The 20111-nt window shown below is 35.8% G+C and overlaps 1 protein-coding gene across 1 annotated transcript in view; it reads left to right on the forward strand.

Annotated features, from left to right (window-relative positions):
- The first annotated feature begins 843 nt into the window (after positions 1 to 843).
- Atg13 (Autophagy-related 13) overlaps positions 844 to 20111 on the forward strand; it is a 184002-nt gene continuing 164734 nt past the window's right edge. Inside the window, exons 1-2 of the mRNA XM_089594979.1 lie at positions 844 to 1304; positions 1377 to 1725. Coding sequence (XP_089451105.1) covers positions 1167 to 1304; positions 1377 to 1725 — 487 coding nt within the window. The 5' untranslated portion in view covers positions 844 to 1166. The remainder of the gene's footprint in view (positions 1305 to 1376; positions 1726 to 20111) is intronic.

The following is a 20111-nucleotide window of genomic DNA, read 5'->3' on the forward strand; positions in this document are numbered from 1 at the left end:
CGCTTGTGTTATTAATGTTTGTTTATTTAACAGTGACCAGTAAGCGCCCCGGGTCATTGGGTGATAGGCGCTTGTGTTATGAATAATTATTTATTTAACAGAGTGGCCAGTTAGCGCCCCAGGTCATTGGGTGATCGGCGCTTGTGTTATTTCAATAATTAATTATTTAAAAAAGTGGCCAGTAAGCGCCTCGGGTTATTAGGTGATAGGCGCTTGTGTTATTTTAATAATTATTAATTTAAAAGAGTGGCCAGTTAGAGCCTTGGGTCATTGGGTGATAGGCGCTTGTGTTATTAAAAATTATTTATTTAACAGATTGGCCAGTTAGCACCCTGGGTCATTGGGTGATAGGCACTTGTGTTATTAATATTACAATTTTGAATTTCCGCGTGTCTTTGGCAATGCCCCTTTACTGCTGTGCTGTAAGCTCGACGGAACGTTCTCCCTAGATCGTATAGCTATATATACGATCTAGGGAAAAAGTTACGATATTGAATCCACCTAACCCAACGCTGGTTGGAGGTTTGGTACTTCGTACCACCTGTCTTATCTTACACCGTGATCTGGCCATCTGGCCCTCTATGCAAGAAGAGTATATATTCTATATTCTCTGCCGAAGGATCGAACCTATTAACGGCCTACGCACTTAAATTGACATATGGTGCACAGTGCACAATGCACAAGAATAACATTGCTTGGTATACCTATATACACGATGCACAGCGTGGTGTGCTTTACGTTTTTATAGATATATATATATACCAACCAATGTTATTCTTGTGCACTTCGCACTGTGCGCATCATGTCAATTTGAGTGCGTAGACCTTAAGGCTGCAGTCACATTGAGCGCAATAGAGCGAGCAGGATAGGAATTTTCCCACAAGCGGCTGTGTTAAGTCTATTGCGCCGCGTAATAGGGCTATCCTGCAGCGCGATAGACTTAACATAGTCGCTTAAGCGTGTGTGTATGACATAGGTGGTGTATGAATCGTACAAATACCGATTTTGTATTGTTAACGAAGAACACTGTAATTTTTTTTATTGAAAATGTTTTTGCTGTTTGACAATGAGGTAGTTGGATAATAAATTACTTTAAGCAGCTCATTTTGTACAATATGTGAGAACCTATATAAGAAATTGATTTAGTTTTTTATAATGTGATTTACATGAAAATGCAAGAAAAGCGAGATTTAGAAAAGTTTACCAAGTTTTTAGCGCTTAAAGCTGCTCAAATTATAGTTCAATCAAGATCTGGTACTAAAATTAATACAAAATGCAAGCCTCATTCCTCAGGAGTAGATTGGGTAGTAACAACTATGATTTCAAAATATTCAGTTGTAATAATAGTGTAATGATAAATGTTTTTGTATGTTTAGTTCAATCTTTCAATTCAAGATTCATTAGATGTCCTGACAGAAGCAAGGCAAGTTCTTTGTAAAGAATTAATCAGCTCTATAAATCCCTTTTGCATTGAAATTTCGTTAAGAACAATGGAAAATGAGGTCATGGTGCTGGAGACATGGAGTCTTGGAATTTTGTTTGAACAAAGTGATCCCACAATTAAGATTACTTATACTGTGTACAACAGAATGGGAATGCTTTTAAAATCCTTATTATCTGTGTCAAGAGTTACGCCCAGTTATAAATTGAGTCGAAGTCAAGGACCTGATTCATTTATTATTTGTTACAGAATATATATGGGACCACCACAAATTCATAGCTTAGGTTTGTCATTTTTATTAAAATTTAAGTATTAATGTGTGAAGATAAATTATGCTGTATAATAACTGTGGATTTCAAAAACATGATTAAGTAAAAATTTTCTACACTATTCATCATTAAATATGTTATGTTAGTATTAACGATGAATACTTAAATTTAGTTACATAATCAGAAACCAGCATAAAAATAAAGAAACTTTGAATTGAATTTTAACATGATCCAAATATTGATTCATGTTGTAAGAAGACTTCTGTTTAACAGAACCTCAGAGCCTATGTTTGTTATAGCTAAGAGCTTGAGTATCAGAAAGTATAAAGATTTTGAGTGCTAGTATTTAGTCTCAAAGCAGAAAAATTATGCACATTCTGTTATTATAATGTTTCCAAGAGAAAATGTAGATTTTAAGAAAAAGCATCTCTTTTGTACTGTTTATGTATGTGAAATGAAATAATATGCACGTATAATTAAACTTCAAAATTTTATTGTATTCCTCAAACACATTTCTTACGTTTTTAAATAGTAAAGAATTATTTAATCACCATTTGTTTACTTCTGTTAAGACGTATGATGTAGTATATAATCAGGAGTTTCTATACCTTACTGGTTACCTTTTGATTAATTTTTATGAAACATTAATTTTTTGCTTATTATTAAACAAAAATTTTTTAATTAACTAAAAACAATACCTCATTAGAAGAGTTATCAAAGTTCAGATTTGAGACAAGTATTAGAATTTCTTAAGAAATATTACTTTTCATCATCAGTCATTATTTTTTTTTCATTATCAATGTCATTTTAAAAAAACATAAAGAAGAAAAGTGAATGAAAAGAATTTTTATTGTTAATTATTATTATTCGATTCTTAAGAACGTTTAGGAGTATCATTCAGAGAGGCGAGAAACGGGGAGTCCCCCCCGCCCACGCATCTGGGCCCCCTTTACCGCGCACCTCGTCTTGCACTCTACAAACTGGAAACTGTGCGACTGTAACTGCTTATATTTTCGTAAAATGCCTGGCAAGGCTTGATTTTTTTTGTCAAGCATCTTCCTTCTGTACCAAGTTATCTATGAAAACGTTTTTTTTATTCCAACACATTTAGAATATACCTTAATTTCAATTTAAAGGCAAACCTAACCATGCTCTCTCATAAAAGACCATGTTAAACTGTCAATATTTAATAATTTTTTTTTTAATATTTCCCCTGGTGTAAAATCTGGAAAAGTTTATGTGCACTCCTAAAATGCTCAAATATAACATACACTTTTTTTGGCACGTTTCTCCATTTTGAACTTATCTCCCAAACCTCCTTAACTTTTAAAATTGTTGTTTATATATGTGAGCAATAAATCAACTATATATTGTATGTATATGTCTGTGTACAATAGGTTGGCATAAACTAAGCGTAGATACAGTTTTCATGCGTAAGCTATTGTACAGTGGAGGCCGTTTAATTCGTTGAGCGGGAAATTCAAACATTTAATTCTCATTGGCTGATTCGATCACATAACCTCCTTCATTAGTCAATTTTATACTTCCCGCTCAACGAATTAAACGGCCTCCACTGTACAGTTAGTAGCATTGCGATCGTTGACGTGTACAGACGTTCGCAACGATAGGTCTTCTTAGAGCTATTACGTAATGTATATTGTCAAGAAAGACGTCTCAAGCCGCTTTTGCTTTGTTACGTACAGTAGTCCACGTAGCTGAAGCCTGTGTAAATATATGTAATTTAATTTGTATTAAAAGTGTGTGTGTGTGTGTGTGTATTAGTACAAAACTGATCAGTGTATCCATTAAAGAATACATGAGAGCGCTTTTTAAAAAGTTGTTAGTTATATTATTAACAGAACATTTATTTCTCCTTTCACCTGACCACTGCTGCAACATATCTGCTAATAAAAGAATAATAGATATCTTATAAAAAAATAATAGTTATTAATAATTGTTAAAGCGCATGTGTAGTTTAGCCCACTCTTTGAGAAGTTGGCTTCATGAGATACTTATTACGACAGTGCCACCAACTTTTAATTATGGAGATCATGGCTGAAAGTGGTGGGTTATTCAAACTTTTTTAAAATTAATTAATTTTTTAAGCAATATTGTTATTTGTAAATTTTTTTTTTTTTACTAATTCCACACATACATGGTTGGTTACTCTACTCTCGGTACTTCGTAAGATTTGGTTATCTTTTAGAACGCGAGCGAGTGAGCGTAGCAATTTGATTATTATTTTTTTACTTCCCGCTCTTAAGTAACTTACACTTTTGAATTTGGAGCCTTACGTTGTGATGGTAGCACTGTCTTTTTTGAAGCAAACTTCTCGGAGGATGGCTGAACTACACTTTCACCATTTTTTAAGAACAGTTTATTATTATTGTATTACATTACTTATCAGATAAAAAAAATGAAAAGAAACTGTTAGCAGTACAAGTATGGGTGTATGGATATGCAAAGAAAATTAGACACATTTAGCCTGCTTTTGATGAAAAATATATTTATTTACACAATGTTAGGTTTGTATCATCTTTAACTATATTGAGTATTAATTACAGTAAAAGCCAAATCGAAAAAAACAGTTAGAGAAAACGAATGCGAGGTTGTGTATCGACTGACTGATCGCGCAGGAATAAACTAAACTATAAATTTTGATGCTGCAGTGCAGCGTTTTAACTCCTTGCTACTGATACCTTGATACAGCAAGCTTCCAACTGCTTCTTTGTATGGTACATTTTTTCTCGTTTCTGTTCTATCCAGCTCGCCAGCATCTTCAAATTCTATTCTTTTCTTTTTTTTACCGGTTTAAGACTTGATTTGTCACCATTGGTGTTCTTTGTGGTTATGAACCGTTAAATCCAAATGTTTTTACTATTTTTTCAATGTATGGATTCTGGGTAAGTAAAATTGTTCTGTATTTTCTACTCTTTCCACTTTAATACCTAAAAAAGTGCCGACCTTGCCTAGATCTGATATCTTAAACTCAGATTGCAGACCAATTATGATTTCATTCAGCTTACCTATGCCATTGCTCATCATATTATCCACAAATAGAATAAAGACTTGGAAGCCATCTTACGAAAATACTCGTTTCATTTTTTTGGGCTGATCTTGAGTCCATAAAGGAATTTCTCCAATTTACAAACCTGATCTTTCTTAAGTTTATCTTCATCAAGCAGACCTTCAGAAGTCTCTATATGTATCTATTCCTTGATTGAACTATTCAAAAAGGCTGTCTTGACATTAAGTTGGCAAGTATCCACACTGAGAAAAGGATTTGTTTACTATCGACGTACAAGTATGTTAACAAAAAATTAGTTTAGATGTTTTTTATAACTTTTTAAATTTTAACTGCACACAACGGTATGTTAATAGTTAACATGCCATATTTACGTTGAAACTGTGTCACGTTAGATAGCACCACGCGGGATACATATCATACTTAAGTTAATAGTTAACATATGAAGGTAATTACTAACATTTTCTTGTCGCAGTGCATATTATATTTATTAATAATTGATATCACTGATCTCACAAGCTAACCCAGAAACTAAAGCATAAGTTTCTTGCCATATAGTTGTTCCTATCTTTAAAGCCTCGAATCACCAATCTCGCTTTAAACTTCGTATTTCCATCTTTATCTATCTTCTTTTTCAGGATCCATCTAAAGTCGATGATGTTTGGCTCGCCTCCTTCAGCGTTCATGAATTGTTTACCTACAATTTTCGATACTTGATTTTTGTGCATTTACTCTAGTTTTTCAACATTGATCTCGATCTGGAGCTGTGACAGCTTCTTTGCAGTTTGTGGGATCCGTGTTCAATCCAGCAATCAGGATGTGTTTTTTCTTAGGTCGTCCTCGCTTTCTATTGACTCCTTGTTCTCTCTCCGTTTTTAATAACTCTTCAGGTGTATCTTTGTTAAACTTAATAAACCATTCATTATCTTTACTGTCTATCCTGTGATTATTCCAGTTTGCTATCTTATCTTTACTGTCTATCCTGTGATTATTCCAGTTTGCTATCTTATCTTTTCCCCAGATATCTCTGTATACAAGTTTTTTTATAGAATCTCATACTCCGACTCTCATAAAATTTTCCGTCTTCTGGTCCTAAAAAAATATAACCGGTGGTGTTATAACCATCCAGCTCTACTCGTACATCTTGTAAGCCGAATGTTGATCCAGTGTTCCTTTGTATTTTAATTAATGCCACACGATCAAATCTTCTGAGTTGAGTTATTTCTGCCTTTAAATTTTGGATAAAGTTTTTTAAAGGTGCTGTCATTTCGTTAGACTGGTGTGATGTATAATTATTGGCGTACACTGCAGCACCCAAACCTAAGAACTGGGAGTCATACATGTAAGCTCGCATTTTGTCCTGCAATGTCCCATTAAGTCGCTCTAAGACATCATTGTGTTAAGGAGTGTCTGTACAGGCCAGTTGAGACTCAGCTCCTTATCTTTGGGGGACTTCGACCTCCTGTAAATATGTGCGTTGATCAGTTTGCTGATAGTATATCTTAGCATCAAAGCCCAGCAGGTTTTGTGCACTCGTCGCGAAATTGTTCAGTCAACATTTTGCTTCACTTTTCACTTTTACTGGGTATGCCATTGCTAATCTTGAGTAGTCGTCCCTGTCTGCAATTGTAAATTTGTTTCCTTTAGGATGAGTGACTGGACTGATGGATCTCATTGGGTCATCGTGAACTGTCTTAAATGGTTTAATTGCTCTTTCTCTTCTAGTGCTAAAAGGCAATCTATTAATTTTACAAGTTTGGCACATCGCATGTTGCAATAAAATTATCGAACACAGCTTTATTCAAATATTTATTGTCCGAATACTTTCTTTGCAATGCCTTGAGATATTCCGCCAACGCATGTCTGAATCTTACATGCCAGAGCATGGCTCTGTTATTTCTTTCAAATATTTTATACTTCTCGGTAAAAGAACTTTAAGCCTCTGGAATCTCACCAATCATGAGTTCTCTACAATAAATAATTTTTTTAGCTTTAATGGTTTTTTCACACTCATTTTGTCCAATGATACCTAGACAAAGCTCTTTCAGATATATTTTTTGAGATTCCAGGGCATCGTTGGTGCTGACTTGCTTGATCTTCTCGGTCTTTGCTGCCGAGGCATTTTTAAAATCATTAAGTAATCTATAATTTCTAGATACTTCTTGTTGATGCTTGTACTCTGGCCATCTTGTACTAGTTCTACTATCCAATAAGGACTCTTATAGACGCCGGAAATTAGGATCTCGTTTGAACGTGGTTTGAATATACCTAGCTTTGTGTCTAAGTAGATATGTGGCGTCTCACATCTCTCGCGCTTTAGGCTCTACTCGCCAGGTGGCCAAGCCCCTTATAGTTCGCTCCCGTCAAGCGGCGAAATTCCCTCACGATTACTATATAAGCGCGATCGAGATAGTGTAAGCCCACACTTCTTCTGTGTCTAAGGCAGGGAGCACGTCATCAGCCTTACTGATGAGTCCTGGCATGCTCTCGGGACGAAACACCTTTTTCGCTCTTATAGACGACCTCTTCGATCTCTATATTGGCGATCCTACCCTTCGAACCTACACTCTCACGCATCTCCGCATCTTCCACGCCGGGTACACGCAACGCAGCTAATCCCACGCAATTCGCTCGAACCTCTCAACGATACCCACACGATTCGCTCATCGCACGAACTCGTTCACGCATGGCGGCCACGCGCCCCGCACCACACGATTGCGCTCATCGCACAACTCGTTCACGCACCAGCAACACGCTCCGCATCTCTCGGAACGGAGCGTGGAAGACCCGGAGATCCCAACGAGACTTTCTTCTCAACATCTTTCTCCCTCTCATGCCTTCACACCCTCGACTTTCATATCGTCACTTCCTCCCGGTTACACCATCGTCGTGACTAGGCGGGGAGTGATGTGGCGTCTCACATCTCTCGCGCTTCAGGCTCAACTCGCCAGGTGGCCAAGCCCCTCATAGTTCGCTCCCGTCAAGCGGCGAAATTCCCGCACGATTACTATATAAGCGCGATCGAGATAGTCTAAGCCCACACCCCTTCTGTGTCTAAGGCAGGGAGCACGTCATCAGCCTTACTGATGAGTCCTGGCGTGCTCTCGGGACGAAACACCTTTTTCTCTCTTATAGACGACCTCTTCGATCTCTATAGATACTCATGCCTCTCTTAGCAAACTGGTGAAACGACAGCAAGTTTCCAGTGAGCACCTTAGCGCATATTACCCTATCTAGGGCTATCTTTTTTTTTGTTACTAACCGAAACACACCCCTCTCCCTCCACTCTCAAGTTCCCGGAGGAATCTTTATTCGCGCATTTAATCAATTTTCATTCACAATCTTCAAAATTTTTGAAACACAGTTTAAATTTTTATAAGAAAAATGCTCTGTAGCACCTGAGTCTGCTTCAAACTTAGTTTTATTCTTGTCACATCTACGTTACTACCTTGGCTCGCTCCAGCATCAGCCCCACTTTGGCTTGCTCCTACACCCGCCGATGGTTGTAGGAGAAATCATCCAGCTTCTTGTTTCAAAATATATTGATCTGAATACTTATAAGATAAGCTATTCTCTCTTTCGAACAGTCTATAAAAATATGCGATTTTTACATCTGGTACTCCATTGATAAACGTATAATAATAGCTGTCTCTTTTCTCATCTTCAGGAAAACTATGAGTTTTACTAAGAAGTTCGGAATCTCTAATTAATCAAACAACTGCTAATTTTGCCCTGCTTTTCCGTGGTTTGTCACTGGCGTTCTAACTAACATTTTCACTTCAAATTTTAACAGAACATGGATTTTGTGATTCTGAACAATCCTACAAAGTTTTAAGACGATCGGATGCAAACTTTTAGCAAACCGCCCAATAAACTAAAAAAAGATCCTTCTGAAAAACAGCTCTAAAAAGTTGTTAGACGAGATAGAGCCATTTTTCAAAATGCCTTTTCTTAATTAGTTGTTTATCTAACACAGGTTAAATTTTTGTATCCTTGACTTTTTCGTAAGTATCCAAAAAATGTATCGAAAAATACTGTTTTTTAGAAAGTTCTTAGTTGTTCTTTACAATTACCGTTTTATTGCGTCAAGTATAAATAATAAAATTCGATCTCATATAGACCTGTGTCCTAATAGCTTTTGAGGTGTATTTTGTGTATGTATGTAAAAAACATTATATGCATGAGTTGCCTAACTTTTTCTTATTGTACTAGGTAAATTCAGTTATGTTTGTCTTGTTTATAGTTCGAGTTTTTTAAAAAAATGCATACGCTTTCTTGTACTTTTCCATGTACATAGTAGCTCTTTGGTTTAAATTTTGTTTAGTTTAAATATTGTTTTTATTTATTTATTGCAAGTTGTTTTGCTTTCATTTGTAAAATTATTTTCATTTTGCATGGTATTTATTTCAAATGTAATCAATACTCAACTGTAAAATTCCTATACATTTACTACCTTATTACCCCTTTCTTTCACTAGGATCATGCAGAAAAAAGTTATGAATACAAAAGAGATGTGACACGGTCAAGTTATTTTTTATAAGTCGTCTTTAACTTTTATAGATACAAATTTAACGCTTGCTTATAAATTGAAGATCCTTGGCTACTTTAACCTTATCACATATTTATTCGTTTTTTCACTTTAATGAAATCTGAACTTCAAAGTTGAGTATAGTCTTAACCGTCTTTGTGTACCAAACTGTTCAACCTTGTTGATCAATCAAACTGTAGACATGACTTCGGGAGGAAGTTACCTGGTGATACAGCTCAAGAAAGGGCTTTTGTTGGGGGTCACCCAGTCAAAGTTGGTGATGTTAGTCGTCACGTGCGTGGAGAGGACGTCAGCCAATGCTGGGCCAGTGCCAGCGCCGTTACTTGGTTTTAGACTTACTTGTAAAAAAACTTCTCACACAAATTCTTGCAGTACAATCGTTTTTATGACTTTAGTGGGGTCACCACTGACCTTATTTACCTTTATTTGTATGCACAATGTTTATAAGCCCGCAAGACGGTTGAAAAATTGAAAAGCTCTTTTGCGACACAAATTTTAAATGCGAGGAAAACATTTTAACGTACTTAGTGTAGAAATCCATTTTTTTAGACGATTTGGCATTACCGTACCCCAAAAAATGAATTTTACTGTTAATTATTTAAACAGATATATTTTTTCTAGATTTAGAATGTACCCGGTTTTGAGAAAAAGTGTACAAAGTTTTGTAAAATTGAAAAATTTCGAAGTTAATGAAGAAATAAAAGCAAAAGTAAACAAAGTTAAGCATTTAACTGATAGAACAAATGAAAAAAAAGTTTCACACTAAGAAGTATGAAATTAACAAAAAATGAAGAAAAAGTAAAAAGTATCTTACTAAACTTAAAGAAAATTCTTAAAAACATAAAAATTATATTAATTTTCAAACAGTGTGTTATATCCGTAAACACCAAGAATCTGAAATTTGTACTTATTCAGAGATTCTTACGTATGCAAGAGGTGCCATTACTTTTTTCTCTTAGTTTATAACTTGCCAATCAGGATAGAGCGAAAAAAAGTGATGCTAAGACTATTTTTATTTTGGGTCAAAATGAGTCTTTAACTGCCCAAGTTTTTTTTTAAATGACCCATATACATTTATATAAACGAGTGAAAGGAACTGTGGCTGTAGAAAAGCTTGATTGCACTGCATGAAAAGTTGGAAGTATTGCCAAGGAAGCACTGTGATAATTGCTTTACACCTCAGATTTTGGCTGCAACAGAAGACGACGAAGCAGAACAATTAAATGTAAACCAACAAGATAGTGCTAACGAACAGCAGATAAATCCTGGAAATCCAATTTTTGAGAATGATTCGGATTATTAGTAAAAATATTTCAATATCCCAATTTTTCTTTGAACCCCAAAGATTTTGCATTAAATAAACTAATTTAAATTATAAAGCACGAGTTTCAAATTATCATTATTTATACTCCCAAAAATATTTCAAATTCAAGCTGTTACTATTATACTTCCTTTGTCAATACTCTCTATCCCATTTTTATGCCAAACGATTGAAATTTCAGCCAAAAATGGCACAATTCACGGAGTACGTAACATAGTTCGTGTAATCTGACTTAAGACTTGTAATCAGTGACTACAAATACCCTCTAGATGCCAATTTGGAGCAAAAATAGGCGTTTTAAAAAAATTTTGTAGTCCCTCCATGGTTGGGGCAGTTTTCGGGGTACATATGCCCCCTGGGGCACTTTTTCCCCCCATGACGAGGTTGAGTTAGCTGATTGTTTCTTAGGGTCCTACAAATACATTGCAAAATGTTTTATTAAAATCGGTGCTGTTCCGCAACTTTTCCACGTGTTCCGGCTTATTGATTGCACTAATAGCTTACATTAACTATAAAGAACCTTGCCTCATTAATTCGTTAGTCTTTCTGCTCCCATCCTTTCTCTGCTTTTGATCTGGCTAGATTTTCGAATTCCCTGCTATATTTGCACATTCCCTCATCCAGATCCCTTTTTAATATCGTGATAAGCCTTTGCCTCACTGTTTCTTCTGATCACCTAACCCTTAATTGACCACCTCTTTAAAAAATCCTTTGTTTATCACCTTTTTTCCTACTCTGCAAACAGAAATATGCTCAAGTATCTTTTTTTTCTACAGTAAACTCTACAACTCACATCCTGAAATCCTTTGTTATTCGCCCTGCCTACACTCCCACATCTCAATCCAGCCCACTGTTCTTTAATTCCTCCGTCTCGTTCCCTGTCATCCCAATATTTCTTGACTCCTAGTCCCTTTCTTATATATTTGCCGTTGTCACAATATTTCGATCTGTCGATACTGTTCCACTCCTTTTGGATTTCCTGGTCTATTTTGATTTTCAGCCCCCTTTTCATTTTTTCCCACAACCGCCATGCTCTCTGCTCCTCAAACAGTCTAGATATTCCATCTCCATCCCCTATTTCTTTAAATGCCTACTCTTTAGATTTGCCCCAATTTGTAGCGTTTTTATTTTTGATTCTCCTTATCTCTTCCTTCAGACAAATTTTTGGCCATTTGTCGTCCTCCATTTTATCAATTTCCCTTAAGTAATTACCCGCTCTTCTCTTTATCTCTATTTCGAGGCTGTGTCTATTCGCTTCCATATATATACAACTTAGTGTGTTGTCATTTATTCGTCATGCCATTTTCACGAATTTACCTTGCACTTTTTCGATCTGCTCCCATCTTTCCCGTCCCCATATTTCCACTCCGTATAGGCATCCTACTTTAATTATTCTGTCCAAAAGGTATAATCTCCCTTTTAAGTCCCCAAATTTTGTCCTTTTCCATTATACTCATACTGTATTGATCGTTTTCCGTATCCTATTGGCAGTCTTGATAATAAGCATGCTTCGTGCATTTTTTGTTAAAAACCAGAATCCTAAATACTTAAACTCTCTTACTCCCTCAATATCCTGATTTTTATAACTCCATTTTTTTCTTCCTCCTTTTTTCCTCCCCTTTTGCTAATTATAATTTTCTTGTTTTTTTTTTTTTTCTTTGACACTCAGTTGATACTATCACAATACTTCTCCAACTCGTTCAACATAACTTTGCATGTTCTCTTCTGTGTCTGCCATTAAAACCACCTCGTCAAAAAATTTCAAACTGTAAATTTTTACCCCTCCCATCATCACCGCCCCCCCCACTTTTTTGCTCTCCCTATTTGCCTCATGTCCTCGATGTATATGCTGAACAACGTTAGACTCTAAGGATTTCCTTGTCTAACTCCCCTTTTTGTTCTAAATCTTTCCGAAGTCCCCTTGCTCGTTGTCACTTTATTCTCGGTTCTTCTGTAAATTACTCTTACCATTTCCAAAAATTTCCTCTTTATCCCTATCTTCCTTATTTTATTCTCAAGTATTTTCCGATCTACTTTGTCAAAAGCCGTTTTAAAATTCACAAAGCATAAAAACGTTTTCTCTTTCTCCCTCTTTATTTTATTATTTATTTTGCTACTTAATACGTAAATGTGGTCCCTTGTACTTCTATTCTCTCTAAATACTGCCTGACTTTCGCCGAGCCCTTTTCTCACCTCAAGACTTTTTCTCAGTCTGCGAGCCATAATTTTTGTCAGCAGTTTGTAGCCTACGTGTAGCAGTGATACTCCCCTATAATCGTCCGCTTTGTTCTCATCTTCTGCCTTATACGTTGGGAAAATCCTGGCTATCTCCCACTCTTTCATTACTTGAACCTTATTAAACATGTTATTTAGCACTAGTTCTAGCTATCCCACCCATACTGGCGTTAGCTCCTTAAAAAATTCTACTGTCAGTCCGTCTTCTCCTGCTGCCTTGCCGTTGTCCATTTTTCTTAAAGCTTTGTGTACCTCGTCTCCACTAATTTCCTCATTGAGTTCTTTCCATTTTTCCACCTCCGTATCTTCTAGGACTCCTACCTCCCCCTTCCCTGTTTTGTTTCCCCCTTAATACATTTTTGAAGTGCGATACCCAATCTTTCTTGTAAATTGCTACTTCTTTTCGCTTTTTCCTTCGTCTGAGCTGCTCTACTGCCTTTCAAAAATCCTCCATAGTCCAGCTTTGCTGGATGGGGTCCCATTTTCGTTGTTTTTTTTTCTCCTACTAATTTTGCCCGTATTGCCCTTACTCGCCTCCTTTCTTCCTTGAATTTTTGTTTATTCTGGTTGTCTTTAGACTTTATTCACTTTTTAAGTCCTGTCCACACCTTTCATTTTTGTTTTTCAACTTTTTTCCGCCCTTCTACGCTCCCCTCCCCGTTCTTATTCTCATGTTTTTTTGCCATGCCTACTTTGCACCCCGCCTTTCAAATTTTCTTAACTATTACCTCCCATGCTTCTTACGGATCTTAATCCTCTATGTTGAATGCTCTTTCTCTGTTATCCATTTTCTCCGAATACTCTCTCTTTTTTCTTGCATCCCATTTTAAGATTTTTCCTTCCTTGTTTTTTTCTAGCCAAATTTCTTGTAGCGCTATAATGTAAAATTTGTATAAATATTTTTTAGCTGATTTGACCTTTCTTATACCCGCTATATTCCAAGATATCATTTTGATACCCGTATTTTACCTGTTCCTTCTTTTACCTACGAAATGTCTGCCCTGTTCTGTTTTGTTTTTGTTCTAATTCTTCGTTTTCTTCGTTTCACTCTTGCTATATCTCACCCATTTTCATTTTTAAGTAGCCTATTTGCGCTGTTCGCCCCTTCCCTCTTTCATCCTCGGCTAAGTCCACTAGCCAGTTTTTCACCTCTTTCTCTCTGTCTGTATAATCGTCGTCTATTCAGATCCCTATTACCTTTAGTTTTTCTGCATTTCTCATTATTTCCATTTTGTTCTGTAAAGAGCAACGGTAAGAACTAGTCATCCCCCTATCGCTCTTATTCTTTCTATTTTTGCCTCTATCTCTAAGACGTACCATATGATTTCTGTTATTTTCCTATCCATCTCTTTTTCTACCGTGCGAATCCCCTATATAAAAATATTGTTTTTTCTTGGATATCTCTCTTTCATCTCGTATTCTAGTTCCCACGCTGACATCACTTCTGGCTTTCCTTTACCATATCTTTCCTTGTTGTCGTGTGCCCTATCCCCTTTATCCCATTCATCATCCTCGCTTTTCTCGTTTCCTACGTTTGTATTATCTGTTACTGCTAGGTGTCCTGTCTCATCTAAGGTTACCTCTACCCTACTCCTTTCTACCCTGTTGTCTCCCTGACCCCCTATCCTGCACTTACTCTCCCTGCTCAACGTGTCCACTTTTTACTTTAATCTAGCTATCATCACCTCATCCTTATCATGTTTTTCTTCCTCCCCGCCGTTGTCTCGTTGAGTTTTGGTTTGCTGCTGCTGCTCATTCTCCCATATCTGATCGTTGTCATTCTCCTTTCTCTTTCTGGTCTCTCCCGCTGACTTGGCCTCCGTCGTAACCGCCTCAACTGCAGCCACCTGCCTGTTTTCTGTTGATTTACTCCGCTTGCTCGTCGTCGTTTACAAGTTCCGGTCACTGTCTCCCGCTTCTTTCCTTATCGACCTTTCGTTTTCGCCTCTCTCGACAGCTTCCTTCCGCTGCCTCATTTTCGCCTCTGCTTGGTTCTACTCCATTTGACTTTTCCTCCACCAATTTAATTCCATTTTCTCCCTTGTCTGTCCCTTGGGCCTGTTTGTTCACTCTCTTTACCGTTGAGTGTTCTACCTTCCTCCTTCAGTTCACTGCTATCTCGAAGCCGGTACTCGTACTTCTCAAAAACCTTTCCATTCTCGTCACTTCTGCATCTTTTACCTTCTTTCCCAGCTCCTCATCCGTTTCTCTTATTTTCTTGGGCCTACCTTTACCCTTCTTTTCGTTTCCCTCTTAAACTCTTGCTTTGTTTTCCTATTCTTTCGCTATCGTTGTCTCTCCCGCAATTCGCCTTGTGGTATTGTAACTTGACTGTCAAACGCTTGAGCCTACTATGCCCTTTTTTTTTAGGATTCCGCGCACATTAATTCGGGCTAGCACCTTCCACTCGCGCGCTAGGTCTTCCTTTATCTAATCTTTCTTCTTTTTGATGATTTAAACTAATTCAACCCCGTACCAGCTTTTTTAGACTCTGCTCTCAGAGCGAGCGTACTACCCATGCGATCGCTGCAATCCGAACCTTGATGATTATTTATATAAATAAAGGATTTGCAATCATAAAAAATAAAAGTAGTTTTTTTTAATGTATACACAATTAAACTGGCAAAAATTTTCTGAAGATTATTTTAAAATTGTAATCTGGTTGTAGAAACTGTTAAGTAAGATTGCATATTCTTTCTTTAAAATTCTTCTTTGTCGAGACTCTCTTTTGACTATCTGCAGTACGCATCTTAATATATACTTAACATTGTACAGCTTTAAGCGCATCTACAAACTGAAAAATATTTGAATTTGACACATAAAAAATTTCATTTAGATGAGAATGGAAGGACTTACAACTATTTGTGATGCAACAGAGTGAAGATAAAAACTGAGCCCAAATTTTCAAAGAAAACAACGAGTCACTTGCTATTTAATTTTCTAATATGTAGTCACAAAATTTTTCTTCTTAATAGTCTGATTCTGTATTTTTGTATCCAAAGATCGTACACTTTTGGTTAGAAGTAAAGAAAAAAGCAAGTGGAATGTACATATTTTCGAGTAACCCGTATATAACAAATATTTGTCGAAAAAACTTAAGACAGGTGTAAAATGTCCTGCCTGCAAAGACAATTGTCAATTGTGAAAGCAGTTGCAAATTTCTTACAGTCAAAAATAAAATATTTTCTATGTTATCATTGACAAGCGGAAATTGCTCGTTTCTATTTGTATTAGGAATTTAGGAATCAATTTGAGTATGCGCCTCGGGGCCTCGGGAACCAATTTGACCATTTTCCCAAATGGCCTGATAGTTGGCGGGAACCAATTTGACTTTTTTTATAAGTTTGGGAACCAATTTATGCATGGCCTGAGAGACACTCACGATAGACTGCAAGGAGTGTGGGGTCTGACTGAACGAATTAAAGTGAATAAGACTTAAGGGAGGACCGTAAGAATGTTGCATCATGTTCTTGGCTAAGCATATTGATGCTGAAGTCCCTAGTAATAACCAGATATTTATAGTGCGTTGCATGAATCGCAAGGTTGACGAAGAAATTAGCAAGATATGCAGCCTCAGGTCGCCGGTATAATACTGCAAATAAGAGGCTATGGTTATCCCAAGAAAGCTCTGTTAGAATGTTGTCTAGAGAATTTTTAAAGTTAAGATCAGAGAAGAACAATATTTTTTCTCGAAACGTTTTCGTAATAGCCAGTATATGGAAGGCTCATCCAAGCATATTTTTTTGATCTCATAAAAATGAGTTTGTAGCAGATTAATATTGATGTCATATTTTAACTGAATTGGAAAAATTTGAGAAATGTTTCTTTAACTAAAGAGATTGCGACAAATCAGGTGTATAGTGTGCAGTAGGTGCATTAGGTAAAGAGGTAGTATCCGGAAGGTAAGTTATGAACTGAGGAGGCAGTAACGGATCACATGATGTGTAATGTGCAGCGCTAATAAAGCCGTTGTATCAGTTATTCATTTAACAGTTTTCTGAAACTACTGTGGCTAGGTCTGTCTTAGTGAAAATCGGGATAAGTTCTGTATCACGTGATTTGCGGTTATAAATAGTAAGGTTTTTGATGTGAAACGTCTTATGGTGGGCAGTGAACAGCCGCATAAGGAAAAATATGCAACAAAAAGTCTGGTCAGCTCCTCCGTTGCTGTTCACCCCACCACTGGGCTCTTGTTCTCTCTCACTCTCTCTCTCTTTATATGTACACATGGTGGAACTTGTAAATCTATATATGGGGCATTTCACGATAGATGTCCCAGCGCAGTGCGTGAGCGCCAAAACACTCACTTTTTAGCTCACAATTGCAACCTCATAATGCATTGTAAAAAAATAATAAAAATACATAAATGACTTGTTTTTTCTCAGCTTTCCGATAATGTTGTTGGTTTTTCAAAAATACGGCTGCTTAACCTAAAAAAACACAAAACGTCTTATATCTCAAAAAGAGTATTTTCAATATTTTTTTTAATAGTCCCAATCGAAAGATGAGTTTTTTTTACGTCGAATATGATGTTTTTCACAATATGGTGGAGCAATAGTTGACGAGATATAAAGCGATGAGCAAGCGGTGCGCGGCATAATGCGGTGCTGCGGGCCACTGTGCGATTTGCCTCGTTCGCTGGTGGAGCACACCTACTCTTTGACTTCATTGGATATTTAAAATAAATAATATTATACGTCAAAACTATTTTCCTACAATAAATTACAACTTTTTTACTTATATACATTTATTACATACAGTTTCTTCCCTTTAACTCTTTTTTTTTTCATAATTTTTTTTTTCTTAGTTATTTTAGAAGCAGATAACTGTTTCCTCTTCCAAACGTTTCTGCCTTCCTTATTTTCCGTCTCTATATTCAATTTCTTTATTTTCGGAAAAATGTTAGTCTGTGTTGAAAGGAAAAATCGTTTTATCAAAAGTCTACCTTCAAAATTGGGTATAAAAGCATGATACTGTAAAGGACCTGGAATTAGCACAGCTTTTGAAAACCTCTCTTTTAATTCTACTGTAGTTGTATCGTAATTAGATTTAGGGCATGAAATCACTTACGTTTCTTTGTAGCATTTATTTGCCCAGTTGTACAAATCTTTAGCAGTTAATATTCGGAAATTGGATTTTTGCAGGCTTGCGCGCATTGCTCCTAGTTTTAAATTGGCCCCAATTCCATCGCAAGCTCCTTTGCCATGTGTTGTAGCATAGAAATGCCACTCTGCAGGAATCTTAAAGTCTTTATAATGATGGAGAAGATTAAAGAAATTATTTTTATTTTTGAAATCCTGAGTTGCACCATCTGATATGTAATAAATTTTCTGTGGCTTAAAATGACTTTTGAAATAATTTATAAAATGCTTCTGATATCCGTAAACAGCGGCTGTATCGTGCACTAAATTATCCGAGATAATTGCTAAGCTCTTATAATGGAATGATTGCGCTGCATTTTGAACGACAAAAGCATAGTTTTCAGCGAAATCAAAACAAACTATGAATTCTTGATCTACAAGAGTTTCTTTCAGGTTTTTCATAAAAGCTGCTTGCTTAGGAGGCAATAAAATCGTGGATTTTCAATTTAATAACTTTATCAGCTAATATATCCAAGTACTCATGAGTGTTTATAGTTCGGTTATCTAATGTATATCGGTCAGTTTGCATCCATGTGTCAAATTTGACCTTATGAATATTGTTATAATCGGGTGTTTCAAGTAAAAATTCCCTTCGCGGCCTTGTATTTGAACAATCCAAACAAACTGTGATGTCTGATTAATGAATTATTCGTAGTTTGTAGTTATTTACTATAATATTTTTAATGGTATGTATTATATTTAATGTAAGATGATCAACATAAAATTTCATAGTTATGTATTTTTTTTAATATTAATACAGTGGAAGTTATTTGCATATTTTTCAGTTTAAAACTATATTATTAGCGTCACTTTCTGAATAATTCGGTTCTGTTGTGGAATAAAGTCTAGTTTAATTATTAAGACAGATTTCTTACAAAAAAGACACTTGATGTTGTACACAATTAAAACGAGAAGCTGGTTTAATAAGGCACTACAAGTCCTTGCTTACACAGAATTTTCCAAAAAATGAATATTAAACTCTTTAGTGCCAGAAAAAACCGTGTTGCAAAGCCTAAAGTACATGTACACGATTTTTTCCTTGTTATTGAGGGTACATAGAACAAGAAAAAAAATTATTTCAAAGGTGTGCCTTGAAAAAAAATTTAATTTTTTTTTGAGACGCGTGAAGGCAAATTTGGATTGGATTTCCTAACATATAGCTTTTTTGTAAAGTACGCGTATGTATACGCGTATACTAACCGTACAAATAGATATATAGAAGTGTGTATACATAATTAAATATCAGATATGAGTTGTATATATAGCATATACATACGTACATACATATAAAAATATCCTTTTTTTTCAAAATAAATACCTACTAACGTAGTGTATTTATTCTTTAGGCTTTATTGTAATCGTGTGCATGTGGCCTTATTACAGTAAGGCACATTCTACATTATATTGGTACATATTACAGTATTGGTTACATTTTGCATTATTGGTTACACATTTTAACAGTATTGCCACCTGTTGTGATCAGTATGAATGGTGGAAATAATTTGTGTGAGCCACCATGACTAATCGATTTCATAATTATTTAAGTGCTCAACTCATCGTAACATTTAGAAAAAGACATTATTTCAACATCTGCTCCATTTCTAGGTACAAACATAAACTACTTTTTCTTTTTGTGAGCAGAAGTACGTCCATAACTTTAAAAAACTATAGAAAAGTCGATTTTTTTGGTATATAGAAGCTGAAAACGTTTAAAAATCATTATGTACGGCTTATTACTGATGATAATTTGTTGTTTCGTGCAAATACGTCCTGCTCTGTATGCATGTACACACTAGCATACCCCTAACCTCAAAAAAATCCAAAGAATCAGTTTCATGTAGTTTGTAGTCACTAAGAGATCTTAAGAAAGATAGAATACATTTATTTGAACGTTTTACAGGTCTACGGATACAAGTGTCACCTAACTTTGCTCAAGAACACAGTTTTGAATCTTTAATTTAAAAAAAACTTCTTTGTAAATAAATTATACATAACATACGGTAAATTGGGGCAGCAAAGAATCATGGCATAAGATAAAAAGCTCATGTTTTCTAGTACTGAAAAAAAATTTATTCTATTTGTATTTATTTATTAAAAATTTATTTCTCATTCATTCATAATGGCTCACAA

This window comes from Copidosoma floridanum, unplaced genomic scaffold (genome assembly GCF_036245765.1).
Source record: "Copidosoma floridanum isolate Cflo_tuat_1 unplaced genomic scaffold, Cflo_Japanese_pri ptg000022l, whole genome shotgun sequence".
In the NCBI taxonomy this organism is placed as follows: Eukaryota; Metazoa; Arthropoda; class Insecta; order Hymenoptera; family Encyrtidae; genus Copidosoma; species Copidosoma floridanum.